Source organism: Rattus rattus, chromosome 12 (assembly GCF_011064425.1).
Source record: "Rattus rattus isolate New Zealand chromosome 12, Rrattus_CSIRO_v1, whole genome shotgun sequence".
Lineage (NCBI taxonomy): Eukaryota > Metazoa > Chordata > Mammalia > Rodentia > Muridae > Rattus > Rattus rattus.
Genome location: NC_046165.1, coordinates 67,259,906 through 67,283,737, shown reverse-complemented (window position 1 = coordinate 67,283,737; position 23,832 = coordinate 67,259,906). Strand labels below are relative to the sequence as shown.

The window sequence follows — 23,832 nt, the reverse complement described above, 5'->3', positions numbered from 1 at the left end:
CCTCCTCCTCCTCCTCCTCCTCCCCCTCCTCCTCCTCATTTTCCTCCTCCTCATTTCCCTCCTCTGCCTCCTCCTCCTCCTCCTCTTCTTCCTCCTCCTCTCTCCTCTTCTCCTCTTTCTTCTTTTTTCCAATTTTAACATGATTGTAGGTCTCAAAAGTTACCAAACCACCAGAGTGATCTTGTGTACCCTTAACTCATTTCCTGTGAAGGGGTAAAGTACAGAAACTGCCAACATGGCCGCTCCATTAGGGGAAAGATTGTTACTATGGGTAAGAGAGGATATATGAAGGGGGCACCCAGGGAAGTCCAGAGGAAAGGAAAGCAGGCTGGGCATGGTCAGGGCTGGAGAAACAGAAGACAATGGAGTTAGTAAGAGATAGAACATAGGCAGACAGCACGAGACGAGAGCAGAGAACAAAAGTACCGAGACAGGGAGAGATGGGGTGGACAAACCACGTGGATTATACAGAGGATGAGTAGCAGGGGAGGAGGGGCTCCTTTTGGGGAGGGAAAGCTGGTTTCACAAGGTCCTGAGGAAATTGTGCTTTTATCTAAGCACCAGAAATCCTTCCATAGTCCGGCTAGAGCTCACTTCTTGACAAATGGACGGAAGGCCTGAGACCTAGCACCCAGAAAGAAGTATATTGGCTAACTATAGCGTGATGACACTGTCTCTGTGCTTGGACACCACTTGGAGTCAGGCAGATTCACGTGCACCATGTAATGTGATCACAGGATTTGTGAAACTGCTACCATAGGAGGATGGAACATTCCAGTACCACAGAGAAGGCCCCTCCATGGCCACGCTCAGCCTTCTTGCCATGCCCACACTGATCCCAGCATTGCTATGCTGTTCTCCATTTTCAAGTACTGTGGTAGAAAACAAGGAGTGTGGACTTTTCCACTTAGCATGATGTCCCTTAAGAGCTCTCCAAATTCTACGTATCTGTGCTTTTGTTTGGAAAAATCTTGCTGGGCTCAAACTTACAATCCTCCTGCCTCAACCTCCCTAGTGCTGAGTAGTCTCCTAGAGCACTGAAGGATATAAATACCTGTAACAGCAAGGTTCCAGCACACCCCAGCTCTGTTGCTTGGTTATTGTACTGGCTGGTTTTGTGTGCCAACTTGACACAAGCTGGAGTTATCACAGAGAAAAGAAATGCTTCCATGAGAGCCAGTTGTAAGGCATTTTCTCAACTAGCGATCAAGAGGGGTTGGATCCAGCCCATCCCTGGTCTATGGTTTTGGGTTCTATAAGAAAGCAAACTGAGCAAGCCAGGGGAAACAATCTAGTAAGCAGCACCCCTCCATGGCCTCTGCATCAGCTCCTGCTTCCTGGCCTGCTTGAGTTCCAGTCCTGACTTCCTTTGGTGATGAACAGCAACATGGAAGTGTAAGCTGAATAAACCCTTTCCTCCCCAACTTGCTTCTTGGTCGTGATGTTTGTGCAGCAATAGGAACCCTGACTAAGACAGTTATGAAGTTTGGCTTGGCACTGCCAGCCTTTCCCAGTCTGGAGTGAGGTGCCAGATGCTGGGACATCAGTGCTACATTCACCAGAGCTCTCAGAGCGGGAGGGGAGGTGGGACGCAGGAGGAGTGGGAATGCTGGCCGAGGACCAACCTGCTTCAAGGAGGCAGGTACCTGAGGAGCTTCCAGAGCTCAGTCCACTGGGCAGGCAGAAGCCACCATTGTTTTCATGCGCTGAACAATTAGACAGCTTCCAACATTTTTCTTCACTCTAAGTCCACAGACCTGAGTTGGTGTAAGAATCTCATAGAATCAGCAATGAGAAGTTTTATTTTATTTTGAAGCCATGGGAGTCCCAGTCGTGGCAGAGCGAGGGGGAGGTCACGACGTTCAACAGGAAGAGAACTGGGAAATGGATGTGGGGCCCTCGCTGGATGCTGCCATGTGACTCTAGGCTTCACAGTCCAGCCCCGAGTCATAGTTCGTATAACAGCGGAACTCATTGGCCAAGTTTCGGGAATGTTCTGGAATAAACTTGCACACCTTCACACCCAGGAGCTGAGCTGCCTGCTCCTCCATGATGGCGCCTGCAAAGAACAGACCAAGTGAGCTGAGAGTCAGACCCTAAGCACGGCTCGTCTGAGCTGCGAGAGGGCCCTAGACGAAGACCTGGAATAACTGGGGACGCTCCTACTGCACACGTGGCATAGTCTTGATAATCCTCTTTACTTCCTCTAACGCGTTTGCAAAGTGTGTACTTTCCCCACTTCTTTCTCTTGTGGACATGTGTGTGTTGTGGGGTGCACAGAAGTTCCATGTGCATGTATGTACCCATAATAATGGTGGCTAGAGAAAAGGAATATCTAACATGTATCCACGTGTGCACAGGCCAGACCATGTGAAACACTTCATGTGAGCTACATCACTCAATTCACAATGGCCCTCTGGGGCACAGAGGTCATCTAACTTGGTTAAGGTCATGCGGTCAGTGGCAGACTCAGGATCCCAGCACCCGACAGGGGCTCTGAGAGGACGTGAAGGTGGCATCTACCTGTGCACAGCAGAATCTTGCCCCGAGTCAGGAACTGGATGGTTTCAGATGTCTTCCTGAGACACTCCTCAGACAGGTAAGGGGGGTCTGCAACCACAATGTCAAAGCTACTCGGGGCGACTCCCTCAGGCAAGTCCAGGGGACTATTGTAGTCATAGAAGATAAACTCATCCCCGTATATGGCGAATCTTCTGTCGTATTCAAAGATGCATACAGAGATGTCCTCCCTACGAAGCTCCCGGAGCTTCTGGTATACACTGGGCGCACTCACACATGCGATTCTGGAAGCAAGCGCATAGCATGAGGTCAAGAACGGTGGAAATAATAACTTCTTAAAAGTCTCTGTGCTCAGGAATTGTTTGTTCTCGTTCTAGGAAAAAGGTATTTTAATTCGGTTCCACTTAAAGCTTCAGTCCCCCACATTAACCATAATTCCGCATACAGGAAGCTCAAACATTCAGTTGTCCACGAGCTGTACCACCATATACTGCACCTGCATCCGTGGGAACTCTGACATGTTTTACTGTGTGTTTGTGACTTTGCATCTGATCCTTTCCCAAAACAACTAAGATGCAATATGTTTATTCCCTAAAGGCAGACCCTATGAGTTTAAGGTTGTCTCTTTGAAGACATCGTACATAAGGGCCCAGTACGTCTCCTGAAGCCTTGCCACCTTAAGCCGAGTGGTTTCCAGTGGGTGAGACTTTGGCGAGGCTGCCCCGTACACTTTGCAGGCCGTCTGTCAGTTCACACGATTGCTAGAGCATCAAGTGCAGTGCCCGGTTTTTATATTAGATGAAATTACACCAAAGATCTCAAGCTTTCTTCCAAATGTCCGTGTTTGTAAACAATGTTTATTACAGATGCTCAAATTTCAAGTTTTCTTGGTGAGAGCAACAAATACATTGGACACAAGAATGGAAACACTAGAAACCCATGCTGTATGTAAAAGCCACTAATAACAGAATTCAGTTTAACATTGACAGCTCCCATTTTTGATCTTAGTTCCTTAAGTCAAAAAAAAAAAAAAAAAAAACCCCACTGAATATAAAGTGTAGGGTTCATAAACTCACCAGCTCTACCCTAGAGAGGAACTCTAAAGATGTCTTTCTTGCTGATACAGACACCAAAATTCCCTTGAACAAAGTAAGCTCACATTCTCTTGAAGGAAGTAATGGTGTGAGTAAGTGTTTGCAATGTTTAAAGAAAACTTTGCAGGCTTCACGTCTGAGGAGCCTAGTGTCTAAAATGTCTAACTCCAGCCAGGCATGGTGGGAAGCAGAAGCAGGAGAATCTCAGTGAGTTTGAGGTTAGCCTGGTCTACAGAGAAGTTCCAGGACAGCCAGGGCTGTTATACAGAGAAACCCTGTCTCCCAAAACCAAACCAAACCAAACCAAACCAAACCAAACCAAACCAAACCAAACCAAACCAAACCAAAAAAGCCCATGTAAGTCACAAGGCTGAGGCTGAAAGAATAAACGTATGTTTATGGAAATATGAAAAGACTCAAGGACACATTATGATCGGAGTTAGACGTGGCTGACCCAACACCCGAATTCCTATTTCAGGGTGACCCCAGCCCAATCTAAGGTGTTTTGTTTGTTTGTTTGAGATGGGATCGCATGTGTTCCAGGTTAGTCTCAAACTCACTACGTAGCTGTGGTGACATTGAACTTCGGATCCCCCTGCCTGCACCTCCTAAGTGCTGAGGTCACAGGGATGCCACTGCCCTGCTTTCATGGGTGCAGAGCTCTAGGTGACACCTGGGAGAGGACTGGGCCCTAGAGGAAGACAGGCTAGACTTTCTAGCTTTTTCTCTCTACCTCTTTTATAACGTCTAGATGTGTGTTATATGCATGTACTGCCAACTAAAAAGACTTAAGGGCCAGAGGGAGATGGCCCCACAGGTAAAGTTTTGCTGGGAAATGTGATGACCTTATTTTGCTTGCCTGGAACCCATGTAAAGTGGAAGACGGGATGGATACCCAAGGCTCTCCCCTGGCCTCCTCGTGTGTGCACTGCATTTGTGTTAACAGAAACGACAGTGGAGACTTCAAAACTAATACTGACACAAAAACAAATATACACACATCACATATAAACAGCACAGACAGAAACAAGTATGTCTTGAAAAGGAGTTAATTTTAAACTTAAGCTTTTAAAATAAGATATGTTTCTTCCTCCTTTTTCTTTTTAAAGACGTAAAATATTTTTACTTTATGTGTAGGAGTGTTTTCTGTGCACCACATGCACACCTAGTGCCCATGGAGGCCAGAGAAGGCACTGGATCCTCTCCAACTGGAGTTACAGAGCTATGAGCTGCCGTGTGGGTGGTGGTTTGAACCCAGGCCCTCTGAAAGACCAGCCAGTGCTTTCAAATTAACAGTGAAGCGTTTCTCTAGCCCCTCTTGTTTTCTATGTACGTATGTATGTATGTATGTATGTATGTATGTATGTATGTATGTATGTATGTATGCGTGCATGCGTGCATGTGGGTGTGTATGTGGATTTGTATATACCAATGCATATATCGTCTTCAGAGGCCATTAGAGGATGTCAGGCCTTTGGGACTGGAGTTACAGGTAGCTGTGAGCTACCAGGTCAGTGCCCAGAACTTAATGCAGGGCCTCTGCAAGAGCAGCTAACACTCCTACCTCTCTCTCCAACCTGACACGCTTCTTCCAGAGGCTGTGAGGGCTTCGTCTGTGAAGTACTCATGCAGCAGACAGTACCCTCCTGTGGTTATGGGTTGTGCCTGGGAGGATATGAGCACCCTTGTACAATGCCTTTGCACTGGGCAGAAGGAGCCTTGCGGCAGGAGAGAATTCTGCTCCTCATGAAAACAAGTAGAGGTCTGCAGGTTGTAGAGCCAGAGGGCTGCACGCAAATACATGGCCAGTCCCTGTGCGCTGACTTCACCCAGGTGCCGGGCTCCTCTCTGGCCTCAGTGGCAACTTTCCTATGCAGAGAATAAGCCCTACATGGGAGATCTATATATACCACCGTCCCTCCTCCCAGTGCTCAGGGATCACTGGGCACAGGGAAAGAAGACTGGCAGAGCCACGGATGGTGCAAGCAAAGTGGTTTCTGAACACAGAGGGCAGTTACATTCACACATTCACAGCATTTGAGACAGCATGTCCAAAACCTGTGCAGGGAGCTGGGTGTGGTGGCTGATACCTCTGTGAGTTCAAAGCCAGCCTGGCCTACACATTGAATTTCAGGACAGCCAGGGCTCCACAGTGAGATGCCGACTCAAAACATAACAAACAACAAAGAGGCCTGTGCAGGTTCAGACCAGACGAAACTCCAGCACAGAGAGGGGGCGGAGGGGCACCACGTCCCAGCTCTAGCTAAGGGGCTGACCGCTGCTGGAAAGGGAGTGCCAGCTTTCTTTAAGGCTACAACCCCTAGTGGTTGAGCACACTCCAGTGAAGGCCATATTTCATACAAACTGTACCTGATGGCTTAAAAAAGAGAAGAAGGCATAAGGTGGGTAGACGGGGGTGGGGATGGGGTTATGCCTGGGAGGAGTAGGGTAGTGAATATAATCAAAACGTATTGTACAAAATCCTCAAAGAACTAATGAAAATAAACTAAAACGAACACCCAAACTAAAATCCAAGAAAACGGAGAGTGTAAGAGGCCTGACCACAGCAGTGGTGCCGTGAGGCACAGCAGAGGAGCACACAGTAGCAGCCACTACATGCTGCCTACAGGGCACCATGACTCCTACAAACACCAACTCTCAGGAAAAAAGGTGTCAGGTTTGGTGGTACACACCCAACATCCGAGCACTTGGGGAGGGGGGGAGGCAAGAAGATGAAGCTCTCTTTTTTTTTTTTTTTTTTTTTTTTTTTTTTTTTTTTTTTTTTTTTTTTTTTGAGCTGGGGACCGAACCCAGGGCCTTGCACTTCCTAGGCAAGCGCTCTACCACTGAGCTAAATCCCCAACCCCAAGCTCTCTTTAAATAAAAGAAAAATTGTGTCCAATTAATATGCAGTGGTAAAACTAATAATTAATGGGAAAATCCAATATATCTAAGAAAATACTGCTGTAGTTTGAACCTCAATTGCCCTATAGAGGTAGGCCCTGGGTCTCGGGCTGTGAGAGAAGCTGGCACTTGCTTCCTTGATGCCTCTGCTATAAGCCCTGCTTCCAAAGGCCAACTCGCCATGACCAAAGCCCCCTGAATGAGCCAATACCTCAGGCATTTATCAGCGGCTGAAAGCCAGCAAGCTAAGGAAAAACAAGTAAAAACAGAAACGCATAAATTGCTGAGAGCAAAGGGAACAGAGTGGAGAACTGAAGAGCAGACAAACGGGTGGCAGACGGGTGACAGACAGGTGGTGGTTGGCTCAGTTGGCCTGGCACTGGCAGCCAGGGGAGCTGGGCCGTCCCTGTCCTACGTCGTTGAAGCATCCCCAAGGGGCTCCGGTTAACGCAGACCCTGGAAACACAAGACCTGGGTGAGAAGGTGGGGCTAAAAGCAGAAGTTGTTGAGAATCTATTTAAGAAACTGCTTGTTCCCAGGGTTCTCTTTCACATCCCCGTGTCCTGAGGTAACTGGAGAGACCTGGAGGAATGTTCTCTGGCTTGTCGGATGCTGGGTAGGGAAATACTCAGCAGGACGACAGAGTGGTACCCTGTGGGAATTAGAAGAGGGCGAGATGTAGCCCGTGGAAGAGCAGCTAAGCAAGGCTCTGGGCTCCACCCCAGCTCCAGAGCAGGGAAGGGTCTAGAACACCAGCACCAGATGTCTGTAACCTCTGGCAGGAATTAGGGGAATCCTGCCTGGCCCTCCAGCCACACTCTCTGGGAAATAGCTCATCCTGATCTCCTCACTACAGATGCCACAGCAGGAAAAGGGACTGGTAGGGCGGCTAACTGGTAGACCCTGAAATAACTGCCCAGCGCAGGCCAAACAGAATGAACAGACGAGGTCCACCCTTAGGCTTAACAAGGGGCCCACCCACCCTTAGGTGAAAGAAGAGGCAGGGCTCAGCAAAGGTACCAGGAGAACACCTAACGTCCAATAGATATCAATAATCAATAAACGAGAAACGTTACTTCACCATCGACTGAAAGGGTGTGCAGGAAGGAGGCACCGCTCAGGAGCTGAACGTTTAGCATCCAGTCAGGGTGTTCTCTTGAGGGAGAAGTGGACACTTTAGTACAGGGATATAGCCAGAGGAAGCAGTCACAGAGGACAGTGGGGAGGATGACAGGATCATGTCCCATCCTCAAGTAACAGAAGTTCCAGGACAAGGAATAGAAAGCAAACACACATGCACGTGCAGAAGCAAGCACGCACGCACGTACGCACGCACACACACACCAGCAGCAGCAGCAGCAGTGATGGGGGAAATCAAAGAAATAATTTAAGACATCCTCAAATCAAACAAGAATGAAAGGGCTACTTCGGGGCTCCCTAGGGTCAGTGCCACAGAGGAAAGTTACACATCAAGACATTGAAAACCAGGAATTAAGAGAAATCTCTACACGTGCCGTGGATAGGGATGGAGGAAGCACATTTTCTATACTCAAAATGGTGCTGGATTTCTTTCCTTTTTGAATGTTGGGTTTTGGTTTTGGTTTTTGTTGTTGTTGTTTCCAGACAGGGTTTCTCTGTGTAGCCCTGGCTGTCTTGGAACTCTCTCTGTAGACCTGGCCAGCCTTGAGATCTGCCTGCCTCTGCCTTCCCAGTGCCCGGCTTGACTGTTGGGTTTCTTAACAGTGACAACATTTTCAAAAACCAGAATTAGACACTCATCAAAACCAGTATAGTTCAGAGAAAGAGGAAATCAAAACCATTTTCTGACAAGTTCACCCCTGTACACCTCTTTTGTGGAAGCCGTGGGTGTGACCCACTTAGATGAGGCTATAACCCAGGGACTGGGGCATAGGAAATGTGTAACCTAGAGTGTAAGTGTCTGAAGACCCCAGCAGGCTGGCCAGAGTCCTCAGGAAGCAGAGAGAGAGGGCGGCCCTAGAAATATATTCTTCTCCTTAAGAAGTTGAGGATGTAGCTTGCTCTAGCGTCTATAAAGGGTAACCTGAGCTACACAAGTCAGAAAGAAGGGTGTGTGTCTGGTTTTTGTTTTCTGAGACAGGGTTTCCCTGTGTATCTGTCCTTGGCTGTTTTGGAACTCACTCTGTAGAACAGCCTAGCCTCAGACTCACAGAGATCCGCCTGCCTCTGCCTCACCACTGCCTAGCTATGGAGTAGTTCTTAGTGAGCCATGAGCGGTAACCATGTGACAACATTTACATATTGTAATTCAGACTTTGAAGAAACTATCTCCTTTAGGAAAAACATTCAAAATATCCATTTGTATGCCCGGGCCTCTAAGTGACACGATTGTGTCTCCATGCGTCCCTCAAACAAGAGAAAAAGAAACACAACTTAAATCTCACCTGCCGCCTTCTCCCGCAGCATTGATAGCTTCCTGTGCAAGTCTCAAAGCAGTGTCCTGACTGTACCAGAACTGGCTCAGCTGCTGTAACAGGCAGATGACACCATCTTAGAACTCACAGACTTCTCTCAACCCACCCTCAGCTGCTGTACAGATATTTCGCTTGCCATCAGTCCACGTTTCTCCTACGTTAAGATCGCACAGTTCCCAGTACATCAACAGAGTCCTCGCCCCAAAAGCAAGGTCTGCTGATATCACAGAGCTAACACCACCAGCCCATGCTCCCTGATGGCAGAAGGAACCCCGCCTGAACCAGATTCGGCTTCTAGAGTGGAGCAGAACAGATCCAGGCAGAGGCAGGGCAGGCTGAAGACCGCTGCGGCTGGTCAGTGCTTTCCACGGCTTCCCCTATTCTTCACCTCCCCCACGTTACTTATGGTTGCGTTGTGACTGCTTTCGTTTTGCTGGCTTCTTTTGATTTATTTATTTAATTTATATGAGTACACTGTAGCTGTCTTCAGACACCAGAAGAGGGCATCTGATCCCATTTCAGATGGTTGTGAGCCACCATGGTGGGAGCTGGGAATTGGACTCAGGACCTCTGGAAGAGCAGTCAGTGCTCTTAATCACTGAGCCATCATCTCTCCAGCCCCTGGTTTTGATGTTTTGTTTCATCCTGACTGTGACTTTCCTTAAACTTCAGGCGGTCCTTACTTATGTATTCATTTTATAAGTGAAGAGTGGTGCTAATGTGAAGAGAAGCAGTCTGGTTTTCCTCTGTGGTCAGCCCATCTCTCCACCTCTTCCCCCAGCAACACCTAGCTGTCATGCAGTCTTTGATTTAAAAATCTGTCCAGGGTCTGGGGACGTGGGTCACAGTGTTTGCCTAGCATACATGGGGCTCTAGGTTCTAGAAAATTACTTTTAAAGTAATGAAAATCTGTCAAGGATACAACAAGCCAAGAGCTTACCATGTGAAGAACAGGTTACAAAGGTGCAGTGTGCACATATAGTGGGCTGGGCTAAAGGTACAGTGCACACTCAGTGGGATGGGCTAAAGGTGCAGTGCACACACTCAGTGGGCTGTGCTAAAGGTGCAGTGCACACTCAGTGGGCTGTGCTAAAGGTGCAGTGCACACACACAGTGGGCTGTGCTAAAGGTGCAGTGCACACAGTCAGTGAGCTGTGCTAAAGGTGCAGTGCACACACTCAGTGGGCTGTGCTAAAAGTGCAGTGCACACACAGTGGGCTGGGCTGAAGGTGCAGTGCACACTCAGTGGGCTGGGCTAAAGGTACAGTGCACACTCAGTGGGATGGGCTAAAGGTGCAGTGCACACTCAGTGGGATGTGCTAAAGGTGCAGTGCACACTCAGTGGGCTGGGCTAAAGGTGCAGTGCACACACACAGTGGGATGGGCTAAAGGTGCAGTGCACACACAGTGGGCTGAGCTAAAGGTACAGTGCACACACAGTGGGATGGGCTAAAGGGGCAGTGCACACACAGTGGGCTGAGCTAAAGGTACAGTGCACACACAGTGGGATGGGCTAAAGGGGCAGTGCACACACAGTGGGATGGGCTAAAGGGGCAGTGCACACACAGTGGGCTGAGCTAAAGGTACAGTGCACACACAGTGGGATGGGCTAAAGGGGCAGTGCACACACAGTGGGCTGAGCTAAAGGTACAGTGCACACACAGTGGGATGGGCTAAAGGTACAGTGCACACACAGTGGGCTGTGCTAAAGGTGCAGTGCACACACAGTGGGATGTGCTAAAGGTGCAGTGAGCACTCAGTGGGCTGTGGTCCATCCAGAGAAGCCCAGGTACTGACATGCTACATTGTAGACAAGCCTTGGAAACACTGAGAAAAAAATCAGATGCAAAATCCTACACATCCGTGTCATGTGATTCCATTGCTGTGAGATGCTCAGAAGAGGCAACAGAACAAGAACAGAAAGTCCGTTAGGTTGCCGGGCAATGGGAAGATGGCAGAATGAGGCCCCTGACAGCTAAGCGGGGAGAGTAGGTTTCCTCCTGAGGCAATGAAATGTTCTGATGGGCTGGAGAGGGCTCAGCGGTTAAGACCCTCTGTTGCCCTTACAGATACCCTGTGCTCCTTTCCAGCACCCAGACGGCGGCTCTCTACCATCTTCAACTTCAGTTCGAGGGCATCCCATGCCCTCTCCTGACCTTCTTGGGCACCAGACGTGCACATGGCATGCACATATACATGCATGCAGGCAAACATTCACAGTTCCTCGGCTGATGAGTACACGTAGAGGTTAACCCATGGTCTCGCATACAGACATGCCTTGTCCCTTAATAAGCTAATTTTATGTCACCAACTTTACCATCATTTGTTTCCTTACCCTAGATCATAAATACTTCACCTTCTTAATATTTTCTATAATTTTTACGTTTAACACTTCAATCCATGTAGACTTTAGTTCTGGGCGCAGAGAGCGAGGACTGAAGTGTGTTAAGGGCAATGCAGCACCCAATACCTGCTGCCACTCTGGATGGATTTTTTCCTGGCAAATATCTTTATCCCCTGAGCCTGGGCCTCTACCCCAGCGTCTGCACTGAGGCCCTTACATTTGTCCTCATGGTGCCTATCACAGCAGCCATCGCTCCTGCCGTAGAATACTCTGCTTTGTTTACCTTGTCCTGTCCTTGTTTATTAACTCCTATTATTTTTGGAGTTTTATTTGTATGTGTGTGTGTGCTCTTGGAGGCCAGAAGAGGGCGTTTATGTGTGCCAGAGTTGTGAGCAGTTGTGAGCTGCCCCGTGTCTCTCTAGCCCACTTTGGTGTTTTGGTGTCTTTAGCATTAAATCGCTATTTGGAGATGGGGCTTACAGCTCAGGCTGGGCTGAAACTTACCATGTCGCCCAGACTGATGTCAAGCTCACAGCCATTCTTCTGCCTTAGCCCCTCAGAAAGCTGATGGACGTCACAGGTGTGAGCTATCAGGCCTGGCTAAATGTTTTTCTTCTTCCTTTGGACTTCTGAAATTAAATTCGGTGCCTTATATGTGGTAGGTTTATCTGGAAGGGTTTACTAGTCAGTGCTTGTATTACTCAAAACAAGGCAGCCTTCAAAATTACGACAACTATATTTGCTATTCAAAGTAACAAATAGTATGAAAGTACGCAGAGTTCTTTAAATCAGTAATGTTTTCTGACGAAGGAAACCAGGATTCTTATGTATTTCACATTTAGCTTGCACGGCATTGGCTGAATATTTACTTGTAAACACAAGCTTCACAATGTTTCCGAAGGCAGGGCGTGCATGTGCCCTTCCATGAATGCATGAATTCATGTGTGTATCTACATGGATTCTCCGTGGATGGCTGGAGGAATGCTCCTGGGCAGGAGACATTACAGAGCCTCATTTCACTGCATCACAGAGGTGGGGACAGCTGACTCACAAGAGCTGTCTGCAGGGAGGCTGCACTGCTGTCCAGGTTTCAGAAGGCACCTCCCTAGTGCTCACACCCACCTTCCTGGGTTCACATCTTCCTTGCTAGGGCAGAGCTCACGCCTTCTTTCCTTTCTTTACTTGCTAAAGCTAAGCTTTCTGTTGGGAGGAGGTGCTGCAAGTCTAAAATATATTTCTCTGTTCTCACACCAGACTGACAACTTAGCTGAATACAATTTTCATCAGACTGTTCGCAGCATTTTAGATTTATAATTTCCTTCTTTCCTTCCTCCCTCCCTCCCTCCCTCCCTTCCTTCCTTCCTTTACCTATTTATTATCTTTTATTTTGGGACAGAGCCCTAGCTGGCCCGGAACTCAGAGATCCACCTGCTTCGGCCTCCCCAGTGCTGGGATTAAGGCAGCCACCATCACAGCCAGCAATTCCAGTTTCTTTTCCGGGTTGGGTGGTAGTGATGAGACTGGCTGGCCTCCGTCTTGCTGTGCTGCTGAGGATACCCGTGCGCTCCTGACCCCTCTGCCTCCCCCTCCTGCGTGCTGGGTAACAGACAGGTCCCATTGTATCCTGCTAGAGTCCTAGTTTCTACTCAGGTTATTGAGAAGGGCAATGTGGCTCTGATCCCAAGGTTCTCAGAAGACCTGCTCTTCCTCAGGAAGGTGTGAGGATCTTTTGTACGTGGCACGTGTCTGTGTGACATTGGGATCTCCTTCTGTCACCTCTCACCTTACTGTTATTTCTCTGACGAAGCTCTCACTAACCCTAGAGCTCATCCATGCAGTTGGATTAGCCGGCTGTAGGCTAGGATCCTCCCTCCTCCTGGATTTTCCTTACTAGCATACCCAGAATTCTCTTGTGTCTCTGTGTGCCTGGATGGATGTGTGTGCATTGCTAGGTTTGGGACACAGGAATACATGTATGGAATATGTGCTAAGCAGTGGTCTACCAATGAGCTACATTCCCAGTCGTTGGTTATTTGTTTTTTAAGAAGGGAGTGGGGGTCTTGTAGTATAATTCAGACCAAGCTTTCTGGGGAACAGTGGATAAGGCTGTGCCACAGCCTTGATCTAATGATCCTCCTGCCTCAGCCTCCTGAGTGCTGGGATTAAAAATAAAAATCATCAAGGGAAGAATAAGTCAGGGGCCGTGTCTGGGGAATCCTACAGCTCTGACTGACTAGCAATCAGATTGCTTCTTTATACAGGTTTCGCAGAACAAAGACAGACTAATGCTTACCCAAGTAGTGCAAATTATATGTTTGTCTTTGGATATGTGTTTAATTTTTCATACATGTCCAGGTGGACCTGAGGCTGTTGGATCCTCCTGTCTCTGCCTCCTGGGATTGCAGGCATGCAACATTGCCTGCACCGTGCCTACTTTTTATAAGGCTACAAAATACAAAACGTATAAAACTAGAAATTAACCTATTCTTAAAAATTCTCTCACCAACTTTCCATCATATGCTCAGGTTCAGCTACCCCTTTTACTGAAATGATGCATCTTTTTTCCACACAAAACCAGCTGGGTTCCATGAAAAGCAATAGGGTGTGCCTTGTGGACAGGACAGTACCATCCCCACTACCTGCAAAACCCCTTCTCTGATCACCAGCCAGCTGGTCAGAGCCAGGAAAATCTGTGCATCCTGTCCTAGGCTTTCCATCTGCTGTCTGCCTTCTGCCCTTGCTCCCTGGAGCTCTGAGCAGGTAGAGGGAAGACACGTAGAGTGCCACACTGCTACTTCCCAACATGGATGCATTCACTTACCCAGTTCTCCTCTATCACCCCAACGTTGTATTTATCATCCCCTCCTGGGTTGATGGTTTGCTTCTGCTCAGCATAAAACTCCTGCAGAGCTGCTAAGGTGTGGGAAGAAAGCTGGGGTATGTCATCGTCTTCTGAATCGCTCATTTCACAAGGTGTCTGCGACCTGCAGTGCAAGAATATATGTGTATAGACTTGCTTCCTATGCCCGCCAAATAACAATGAGAATTCTTTTCCCTCTGAGACGGGGTTTCTCCAGGTAGCCCCGGGTGTTCTGGAACTTGCTCTGCTGACCAGGCCTCAAACTCACAGAGGTCCACCTGTCTGGGATTAAAAGCATTGCCCACCATTGCCTAGTGAGAAGTGAATTTTAAACAGAAAGCATCGGTATTCAAAACCTCCTGGGGATGGAGGAATGGCTTAGCGGGGAAATCACTAACTATGCACCCCTGGTAACCTGAGGTCAGTCTCTGGAGTCCTTGTGAAAAAGCCATGAAGGCTGGAGAGATGGTCCCCCAGTCAAGAGCTCTCACTGACTGCCCTTAGCACCCACCGGGCAGTTTGCAACCTTCTAGAACTCCAGTCCCAGAGAATTTGATGCCCGCTTCTGGCCTTTACTGGCACCGGGCTTGCATGTGGTGCACGGACATTATTAAGGCAAATGCTCGCACACATAAAATGCAAATAAACCCAACCAACCAACCAGATGCGGTGGCTTGCATGACATCCCAGCCGCAGGACTGGTAAAAGATAGGAGGTAGCGATAGGAGGCGGATGCAGCAGAAACCCTGAAAGAAGGATGATTGCCAGGCACGGGGCACGCCCCTTTAATCCCAGCACTTGGGAGGCAGAGGCAGGTGGGTCTCTGAGTTTGGCGGAGTCTACATAGGTAGTTCTACGCCAGGCAGGGTTAGATGGAGACACTGTCTCAAAAAGCAAACAAACGAACAAACAGGACTGGGGAGGAACTCACTCCTGGAGAGTGGCTCTCACCTTCGCACATGCGTGGTGCCACGCCTATGTCCGTGTGAACACAGGATGAGCTCTAATAAAAGCACTCTCTCATATTCTTCTCTCTTTCCTTCCTAGAGGTCTTTAAGGTGTTTTTCCTATTTATTTCTGCCTTGCTGCGCTTTCTCCATGTTTTACGGAGGTTCTTGGATCTGCAGAATGTACAGTTTTGCATCAGATTTGATAAAAGGCCTTGGCTCTGCCTGTCCTGGGAATCAAACTCTGGGCAGCAGGCCTGTCCATGAGGAGCGTTACCCACTGAAGCATCTCGGCAGACCCTGGATTCATCTTGATACAGTTTTCACCTCTACAAACCGGAAGTCTGTTTCATGCCCATGCTTAATGGGTTTACTCTTTTCTTTACCTGCTTTTCCTTTTTATTTAGGTGTTTTGCCTTCACCTATGTCCATGCACCACATGCATGTCTGGTGCCCAAAACCTTGAAAAACTTGTGTACACATAGCCTAGATGTTCCTTAACTTCTTAAACTGAGGGTTATGACCTCATACATGAGGTTCCATAGCTAAATGTGCACTAGGGGATGGGGAGTGCTGGTATGAGGGAAAGGTTACTAGATGTGTAATGACCCTGGAAACTCAGCACCTAGTGAGTCTCAGGCCTTTTCATGTAGCACCGTGTTGCCCATCACTACAGCCGTGGCTATGCGCACACAACACCAGGCATGGCATCAAGCCACACAGCACGTTCTGAACTGTGTTGACTGCTCTGTACTCCGTTCTCCACTCTTACAGAAACAGCGAACCACAGAAAACAGTTGCTATTTTCCTACTGGCATTCCTGAGCACTTAGGTATCAAATGAGTGTTTTTAAGATTGTACTGTTAGAACATTTGATTTTAAAAACTGTTGTTTGTGAGGCTGGAGAAATGGTTCAGCAGTTAAGAGCACAAACTGTTCTTACAAAGGACCTGACTTTGGGTCCTAGCACCCACACTGGGAGGCTGATAATTGTCTAAAACTCCAGCTCCAAGGGATCCAGCGCCTTCTTCTGGCTTCCCGGGGCACTGCACACACCCACAAAAGCACGCATAATTTTTTTAAAGATTTATTTATTATATATTACACTACACTATTATATTACAGTACACTGTAGCTGTCTTCAGACACAGCAGAAGAGGGCATCGGATCCCATTATAGATGGTTGTGAGCCACCATGTGGCTGCTGGGATTTGAACTCAGGACCCCTGGAAGAGCAGTCAGTGCTCTTAGCCACTGAGACATCTCTCCAGCTCAGGACACGTACTTTTTAAAAATTGAAAATAAAATCTAAAAAATATGCTGTTGTAACTGGTCGCTTGAGTTTCATAAAAAGTCATTTGATGAATTTTGCCTTGGAATTGACATTCCTGAAGTGGCACCAATGAGACACCTACCACTCACAGTACATACTTATTTTAAAATAAATTTATGGGGGGGGGAGAGATAACTTAGTGGCTAAGAGCACTGGCTGCTCTTGCAGAGGACCCAGGCTTGGTTCCCAGCACCCACATGGTGGCTCACAACCATCTGTAACTCTAGCTTCAGGGGATCCAATGCCTTCTTCTGGGCTTAGCAGGCCCTTGGATGCACACGGCACACATATGTACATACATGTAGGCAAAGCGCCTTAACACATCCAATAAAAAATAAAGAAAAATGTGGGGTTACTATCAGTAAATGTTTGGTTATTTTATATGCCTATGTATAAATGGTGACCAAAAATGTCTTAGGTGAGGATCAGGAGTGTAAAAAGATTTTTATATATTGCTGTATTTTTTTATTCCCATTTATTTCCAGAAAAGGAGCTAAAATGTTAATTTTCATTTTGCATTCATAGCACTGTTGCCTATCATAATTCGTTCTAAAAATCTATTTGTCCTATATACATATATAGAAATATAAATAACATGTGAAGATAAAAAAGCACATAAAAGCCATAGATGGGCTGGAGAGATGGCTCAGTGGTTAAGAGCACTGCCTGCTCTTTCAAATGTCCTGAGTTCAATTCCCAGCAACCACATGGTGGCTCACAACCATCTGTAATGGGATCTGATGCCCTCTTTGGGTATGAATAAAGACAGCTACAGTGTACTTACATATAAATAAATAAACCTTTAAAAAAAAAAAGCCATGGATTATCTGGTGGTTGCCTGTGTGTGTGAGAACTATGCTTGGTGAAGTCTAGTTACTAAGGCAGTGGTAGAAGCCAGAAGTTCCTGTCATTGCTAACCATTGGGGGGGGGGGTTCAGTGGGAGTGAGAAATGAAGAAGACAGGGTCTCACTATGTAGCCCAGGCTCTCCTGGAACAATGTAGCTTAGGCTAGCCTCACACTCATGATCCTGCTGTCTCAGCTTCCTGAGATTAGTATGTGGTACTCTGTGTGGCTGTTTTGTATTTTTTTTTTTTTTATATCAAAGTAGGTTTGTGAAAATGTGTTAAGCAGGTCTGAAAAGGGCTGTCTTATATTTAACTGACCTGGAGTGTTTACCTGCTCATATTCTAGATCAGTGGTTCTCATGGGAGAGCCAGGAGTCACCATCTTCTAGGAGAAACACTTGCAAACATCTGGAAACATTTTTGGTTGTCATTACCAAGGGCATTGCTGCCAACCATTGCATGAAGGTCAGCTACGGTGCCGAACTTCCTATAGTTTATCGGACAGCCCTCTACCCCAAAGATGTATCAAGCCTGAAATGTCCTTAGTGTAGAGGTCCCGACACTCCAGAGACAGAGACATGCCAAGGTGGGGATGGCTCAGCATTGTGGGCAACAGGAAAGAACCTGGTCAGAAGTAAAGTCACGGCAGTTTGCCTTGATGGGAAAGGACAGAAACAGGGTTACAGCAAGACGTACTACAGTGGGCAAAGTCTTCGTTTGTATAAAAAACCTTCCATTTCCACACACGAAACCCACCAAAGCAGCAACAAACTAACAATGCTGTGTTTCCACAGAGTATCAAAGTACCTTCTCCAAGACATTTAGGTGAAGACAGTGTAACCCAGCAGAAAGAGAATGAACCGATGACTCATGCCAGAATCATTAGTAAACTGCAGGAAGGGTAGCTGTACTAGTAGGCGAATGGAAGCCTGTCAGGTATGCTCAGCCTGCAGTTCACAGACATACGCACCCAGGGTAACTAGAAATGAGATTGTCTTCAACTTGGTTGTTCCTGAGCATGAACTCTGTAGACGACATTTTGCAGTGTCAAAAGGCTGGACACGGGGTTGGGGATTTGGCTCAGTGGTAGAGCACTTGCCTAGCAACTGCAAGGCCCTGGGTTCGGTCCCCAGCTCCGGGGGAAAAAAAAAAAAAAAGGCTGGACACACCTGGTAGATATTCTCTAAGCAGTCTTATTGATTGGTTCAAGACAGGGTTTGTGTAGACTTGGCTGTCCTAGAACCTGCTCTGTAGACCAGGCTACCTACCTACCTACCTACCTACGTACGTCTAAGATAGGATTTCTTTTTGATTTTGACTGTCCCGGAAAATGCTCTGTAGACCAGTCTGGCCTTAAACTCAGAGATCTGCCTGCCTATCGTGTGTTGGATTAAAGGCGTGCAGTGCCTAACACCCAGCTATAAAAATCTTTCTTGTGCTTTAATTTTTATACAAGTCTCTCTACCTGAGACAAGTCCTTCATTTTCTAAACACTGCTTATTTGGTTAACTATTATTATTTAAAGAAAGATTTTGGGTGTGGTGACACGGGACAAATGCAAGCACTAAGGATCAATGAGTTTGAGTTCAAGGCCAGCCTGGCTACAGTGAGACCATCTCAAAATAATAAATCCCACCGTGACTCACTAAGATAAAACTTCCACAGAGAAAGCAGGCCATAAACACACAGTATGGAAAATTTGGATGTACAGCCTAGCCAGCCAAACCCCAGGCCAAGGCTCGTGGCTTCCTCAGGTCCCCGACCCCCGCAGTCTTCCCACATCAGGTTAAAGCATCATTAAAGCATCATTCATTCCAACCGGATCACTAAGGACCTGTTTCCGGTTCAAGGTGTCCAAGTCCCCGGACCCCGCACAGACGAGGCCCTACTGGGAAAGTCTTAAAGGGTCAGTGTGGACCCGGATCGGCCGCGACAGTCTCCACTGACCCCACGTCGCAGTTCAGAACCCACCCGAAATTGCCCTAGGCCTTATGCCGCCCCTCTCCGTGCCCGCCACTCACCACTGACACATGCGCAGTCGGCACAATACGAGGAAAAAGAAAAAAAAAAGGTGCGAGGGGCGGAGACCTCCGCGTTGGCGCTGAAGCCGACCGGAAGGAGGGGGCCAATGAGCATCTAGTCCCGCCCAGTCATCTTCCGGCTCCCATATTCGAGGTTTTAATTAGGTTGGGGTAGTCAGGCTGTTTGGTATTTAGGAGTCAATCTTACAATTGAATCACGGACTAAAACAATAAAGGATTCATAGAATTAAGGGGATTCAGAAAAACCTTTCAAACCCATTAGTCATTCAGAGCTTTCAGTGTTGAAGTCACAGATAGTATATGAACACATTTTACCAACCTATCGTGGTAGCTGGCACACAATAGAACTTTCGTTCAGCAGTTATCAAATCACATATGATTTTCCTTTTTTCCCCAAGGATAGGCAAACTACATTATGTTCCTGCCGTTCTCTTTTCCCTTAATCAAATTATCTGACAGCTTTAAATCACCGCTCAGCAGCTGATGCCGTTCAATTAAGCAACTTGCTAATGTTGCTTTAGACTTTATTTTGATTTCAGTTTCTCTGAACGAATGACTACTCTACTAAACCAAGTAGTTAAAATCAAGTGCAACTTATCAAAATGGCAAGAAAAAAAAACAAATCAAAATGAAGAAACCACCCACTTTTATGACTTAAAGTGTTAAAGCAAACTATTTCGCACCTAATTTTTTAAAGTTTCAATTCCTTTTAAGTATGCATGCCTCAATGATTATTTTCATGTATTCAATTATATGCTATTTTTAAATATTAAAGTGTCAGAAGAAACCAGAAAGCTCAACCCTTTTGTTTTGTTTTTTTCAAGATAGTGTTTCTTGATGTAGTTCTGGTTGGCTGGTACTCATTTTGTAGATCAGGCTGGCCTCAAGCTCACAAAGATCCACACGCAACTGCCTTGAAGATTTGGCATTAAAGGGGAATGCTGCCACCACCTATCTAAAACTGTTAGTTGGTGGCCACTTCATGCAATACATAAAAGTTAATAATTTCTCCACGAAACATATGCATTGTAATTAAATGCTTCTCACAAATCATAAAACTAGTATCAAAGGCAAACTAGTCCTTATGGAAGTAAAAAACAATTTTCAGTCAAACTGGATATAAAAGATGCGTTCAAGTCAATTTTAATTAAGGAAATCATTCCTTTTATATTTAGTAATGGTGCAGAGAGCCTATCATGAAAGATCTGTTAAGATAGAAATATGTGGTCCTGAGGTCCCAGTGGTCAGAGGAGGCAGGTAATTCTCTGTTAAGTTTAAGGTTTGGACTGCACAACAAGTTCACGGAGAACAGGGCTACATATTAAGACCCTGTCTCATAAAAACAATAAACAAACAAACAGTCTTTCTTTTTCTTATTTATTTTTTGCCTTGGGACCAAGTTGAGTCTCCAGCTTTAACCTTTGAAGCAGAAAGGCAATTCCACAATTCTTGGTCCTTTAAAAAAAATACATTTTTAAAAATAATATAACACATATTACTGATACATAAACTCAGACTCCACCATTTGAAAGCTTTACCACAAAATTATTCTAATCACCCTAAGTACGCAGCAAAGGGAGCTCTCCAGAATCCCAGTCCCACAAGATACTAGACTGTATTGATCACACAAGTTAAAAATAATTAAAATGATTAATCAAATCAAAATAAGATTTGATAATGAACTAAGTCATAAGTTAGTGTTGGCAGGAAAGTCAAGTTTGGGAATCAGATTTTTTTCTCTCAGAAACAACAGCATCAGGTGCATAGAAAGGCCTTGTTTTCAATGAGACCCTGCGACATCCAATGTAGCCAGTGTGACAGCATTCTGAGGTGAGGCATTTAAGGTGATGAAGTCTAAAGGCTCATCCTTCACTGATGACATTAGGCCCCTTCTAAAGGGACTGGACAGAAGGTGTTGTTCGAAATCTTTCCCTCCCTCCCTCCCTCAGTTCATGTGAACAAACAAAAAGGCCTTCACTAGACATTAATGCCTTCATCTTGGACTTTCGGACCACCAGAACCATGGGAAATAATGCTGTCAAGTAAATGAAGCCTTAGAGAAGGAACATGGAACTTAGTGAGCATCCAATACTATTTATCACTGTTTAAAAATCTCACTTTAGAAGGCTGGAGAAATGCCTTAGTGGGAATTGTTCTTCTAGAGAATAAATTCAGTTCTCTCTGGGTAACTCAATTCCTGAAACTCTGGCTCCATGGGATCTCATGTCCTTTTCTGTCTCCCAGACACCAAGCATGCACATGGTGCATGTAGAACCACTTACATACACGTTAGGGGGAAAGCACCCTTTAAGAGCACTACCACTGTTATGAGAATAAGATACCCCACCCCTACTAAGTTCCATGGATGTCAGTTTTTCTTTTTAGTATTTTATTTGTTTGTGGTGTGCTTTGTATGCATGTGTGCTATATACCATATGCACTCAGAGGTCAGAAGATGTTGAATCCTCGGGAACTGGAAATATGGATGGTTATGAGCCATCAAATGGGTGCTGGGAATCGAACCTGGGTCTTCTACAAGAACAAGTGCTCTCTCTCCATCTTTCCAGCCCTGACAGCAGTGTTTCCTCTTCATCGCTTCCGGAAACATCAGACTCTACCCTGTTGGGTCTCATGCTCTGTTAAAATCCACTCAACATGGAGGAACTCAGGTTGCTGATGTGTATGCTCAGATTTATGCCAACTGCACTGGGTAGAATTTCACCCACAAACTTCCCTCTTGGATGTCACCATGCTCTTTGTCTTCACTTAGTTCTAAAGTTAAATTTAATGGAAATGTTATTTTGGATAATACAGAAGGTACAAGATCCCATCCAGAATAAATTTTTAATATAAATCTTACATTTTGGACCTTTCCAACTATCTGACCCTCAGACAGTTCCTGCCTATATATATGGTTCTACCTTTAATACACAGAGAGGAAACAAACTCCAAACACAAGAAACATTATGATTATGATTATGATTATTCTAAGCAAAATCAGGTTAAAATGTTTTCAAGATACATTTTCTTCCTTAAAAAAATTAGCTTCTGGGGCTGGAGAGATGGTTCAGCATACGACAGGAGGACCTGAGTTCCTAGCACCCACATACACAGCCCAGTGTGACTGTGCACATCTGTAACCCTGGCACCACTTAGAGGAGGGAAGATAAAAGGACCATCTAGGGCTGGAGAGACGGCTCAGTGGTTAAGAGCACTGACTGCTCTTCCAGAGGTCCTGAGTTCAAATCCCAGCAGCCACATGGAGACTCACAACCATCTGTAATGGGATCTGATGCCCTCTTCTAGTGCAAGGGCATATATTCAGGCAGAACACTGTATACACAATAAATAAATAAATCCTTAAAAATCTAGACATTGCTGACTGCCAGCCCAGATCCAAGTTCAGTAAGAGACCCTGTCCCAAGGGATTAAGGGAGTAATAAAGCAGGCCCCCTAATATCCTCCTTTTGCCTCTCAGATGTAAAAAACATACATTCCTTCCACATCAGCTTACAAATGCTTGCATCCTGAGCTCTAGGGGGTTCAACTTTTAGTACTCCACACAGAGACCCACTCCACCAACAACCACATTTCAGTAATTGTCTCCCTAAGCACCTGTGATGGTTTGAATGAGAATGAGCCCCCACTGGCCCATAGATCTGAATGACAGGAAATCAGGGAGCGGCACTATTTGAGATGGTAAGGTGTGGCTTTGCTGGAGGAACTTTGAGGTTTCAAAAGTCCAAGCCAGCTGCAGTGGTCCTCATCCTGCTGCCTGTTGGTCCAGGCCTGAACTTTCTTCAGCACCATGCTTCCGACGATGATGATAGACTAAAACCTCTGAAACTGTAAGCCAGGGCTAATTAAATGCTGTCCTTTATAAGAGTTGCTGTGGTCATGGTGTCTCTTCACAGCAATAGAACACTGTCTGAGACATAAATTGGTACCAGGAGTGAGGTATTGCTAAGAAAGGCCTGACTATGCTGCTTACTGGTGGACTTTGGGTTATGAACGTGGTTCAAAGTGGGCTTAAGGAGCCATACCTGGGCAGGGAAGACTGATGCTGACAGTAATGTAGTTTATGGTGTCCTGGGCTCAAGCTTTCAGAGAAAATTAGTAAGGGCCCTAGAGACTTGTGATATTTTGGAGAGTATGACTGCTTTTCTGCTCATGTCTGAAAACCTGCCAGAAGCTAAATTGAAGTTCTGGATTACTGGTATTGGTAAAAGAGATTTCAAGAGAGCCTAGTAGTGACTGTCATGTGGCATTAGTGGTCATTTTTATGCAGATCTACAATAAAAAGGCACAAGCTGAGCAAGAAAAATACAAAATGTACAGTTTGAGGAAAAAAGGATCATCAGGAAGTGTAATGGAGCTGAGTTCATTGTTCAATGACATAAAAAGATTAAAGAAAAGCCTAATGCTGGATGGAATAAAGGAAGTGGTAACCTAAGAGCAAGACCCTACCCAGCTAAGTTCCCAACTTCT

The 23,832-nt window shown here is 46.2% G+C and overlaps 1 protein-coding gene across 1 annotated transcript; it reads right to left on the bottom strand.

The window, feature by feature from the left end:
* Positions 1–1,779: 1,779 nt before the first annotated feature.
* On the bottom strand, positions 1,780–19,431 carry Eef1akmt1 (EEF1A lysine methyltransferase 1). Its single transcript, XM_032917467.1, has 5 exons — positions 19,324–19,431; positions 14,137–14,299; positions 8,942–9,024; positions 2,524–2,804; positions 1,780–2,059 (listed from the first exon to the last, which is right to left on the bottom strand). Exons 1-5 carry the CDS (start codon positions 19,332–19,334, stop codon positions 1,923–1,925), a joined length of 675 nt encoding a protein of 224 aa, XP_032773358.1. The 5' UTR covers positions 19,335–19,431; the 3' UTR covers positions 1,780–1,922.
* Positions 19,432–23,832: the final 4,401 nt, after the last annotated feature.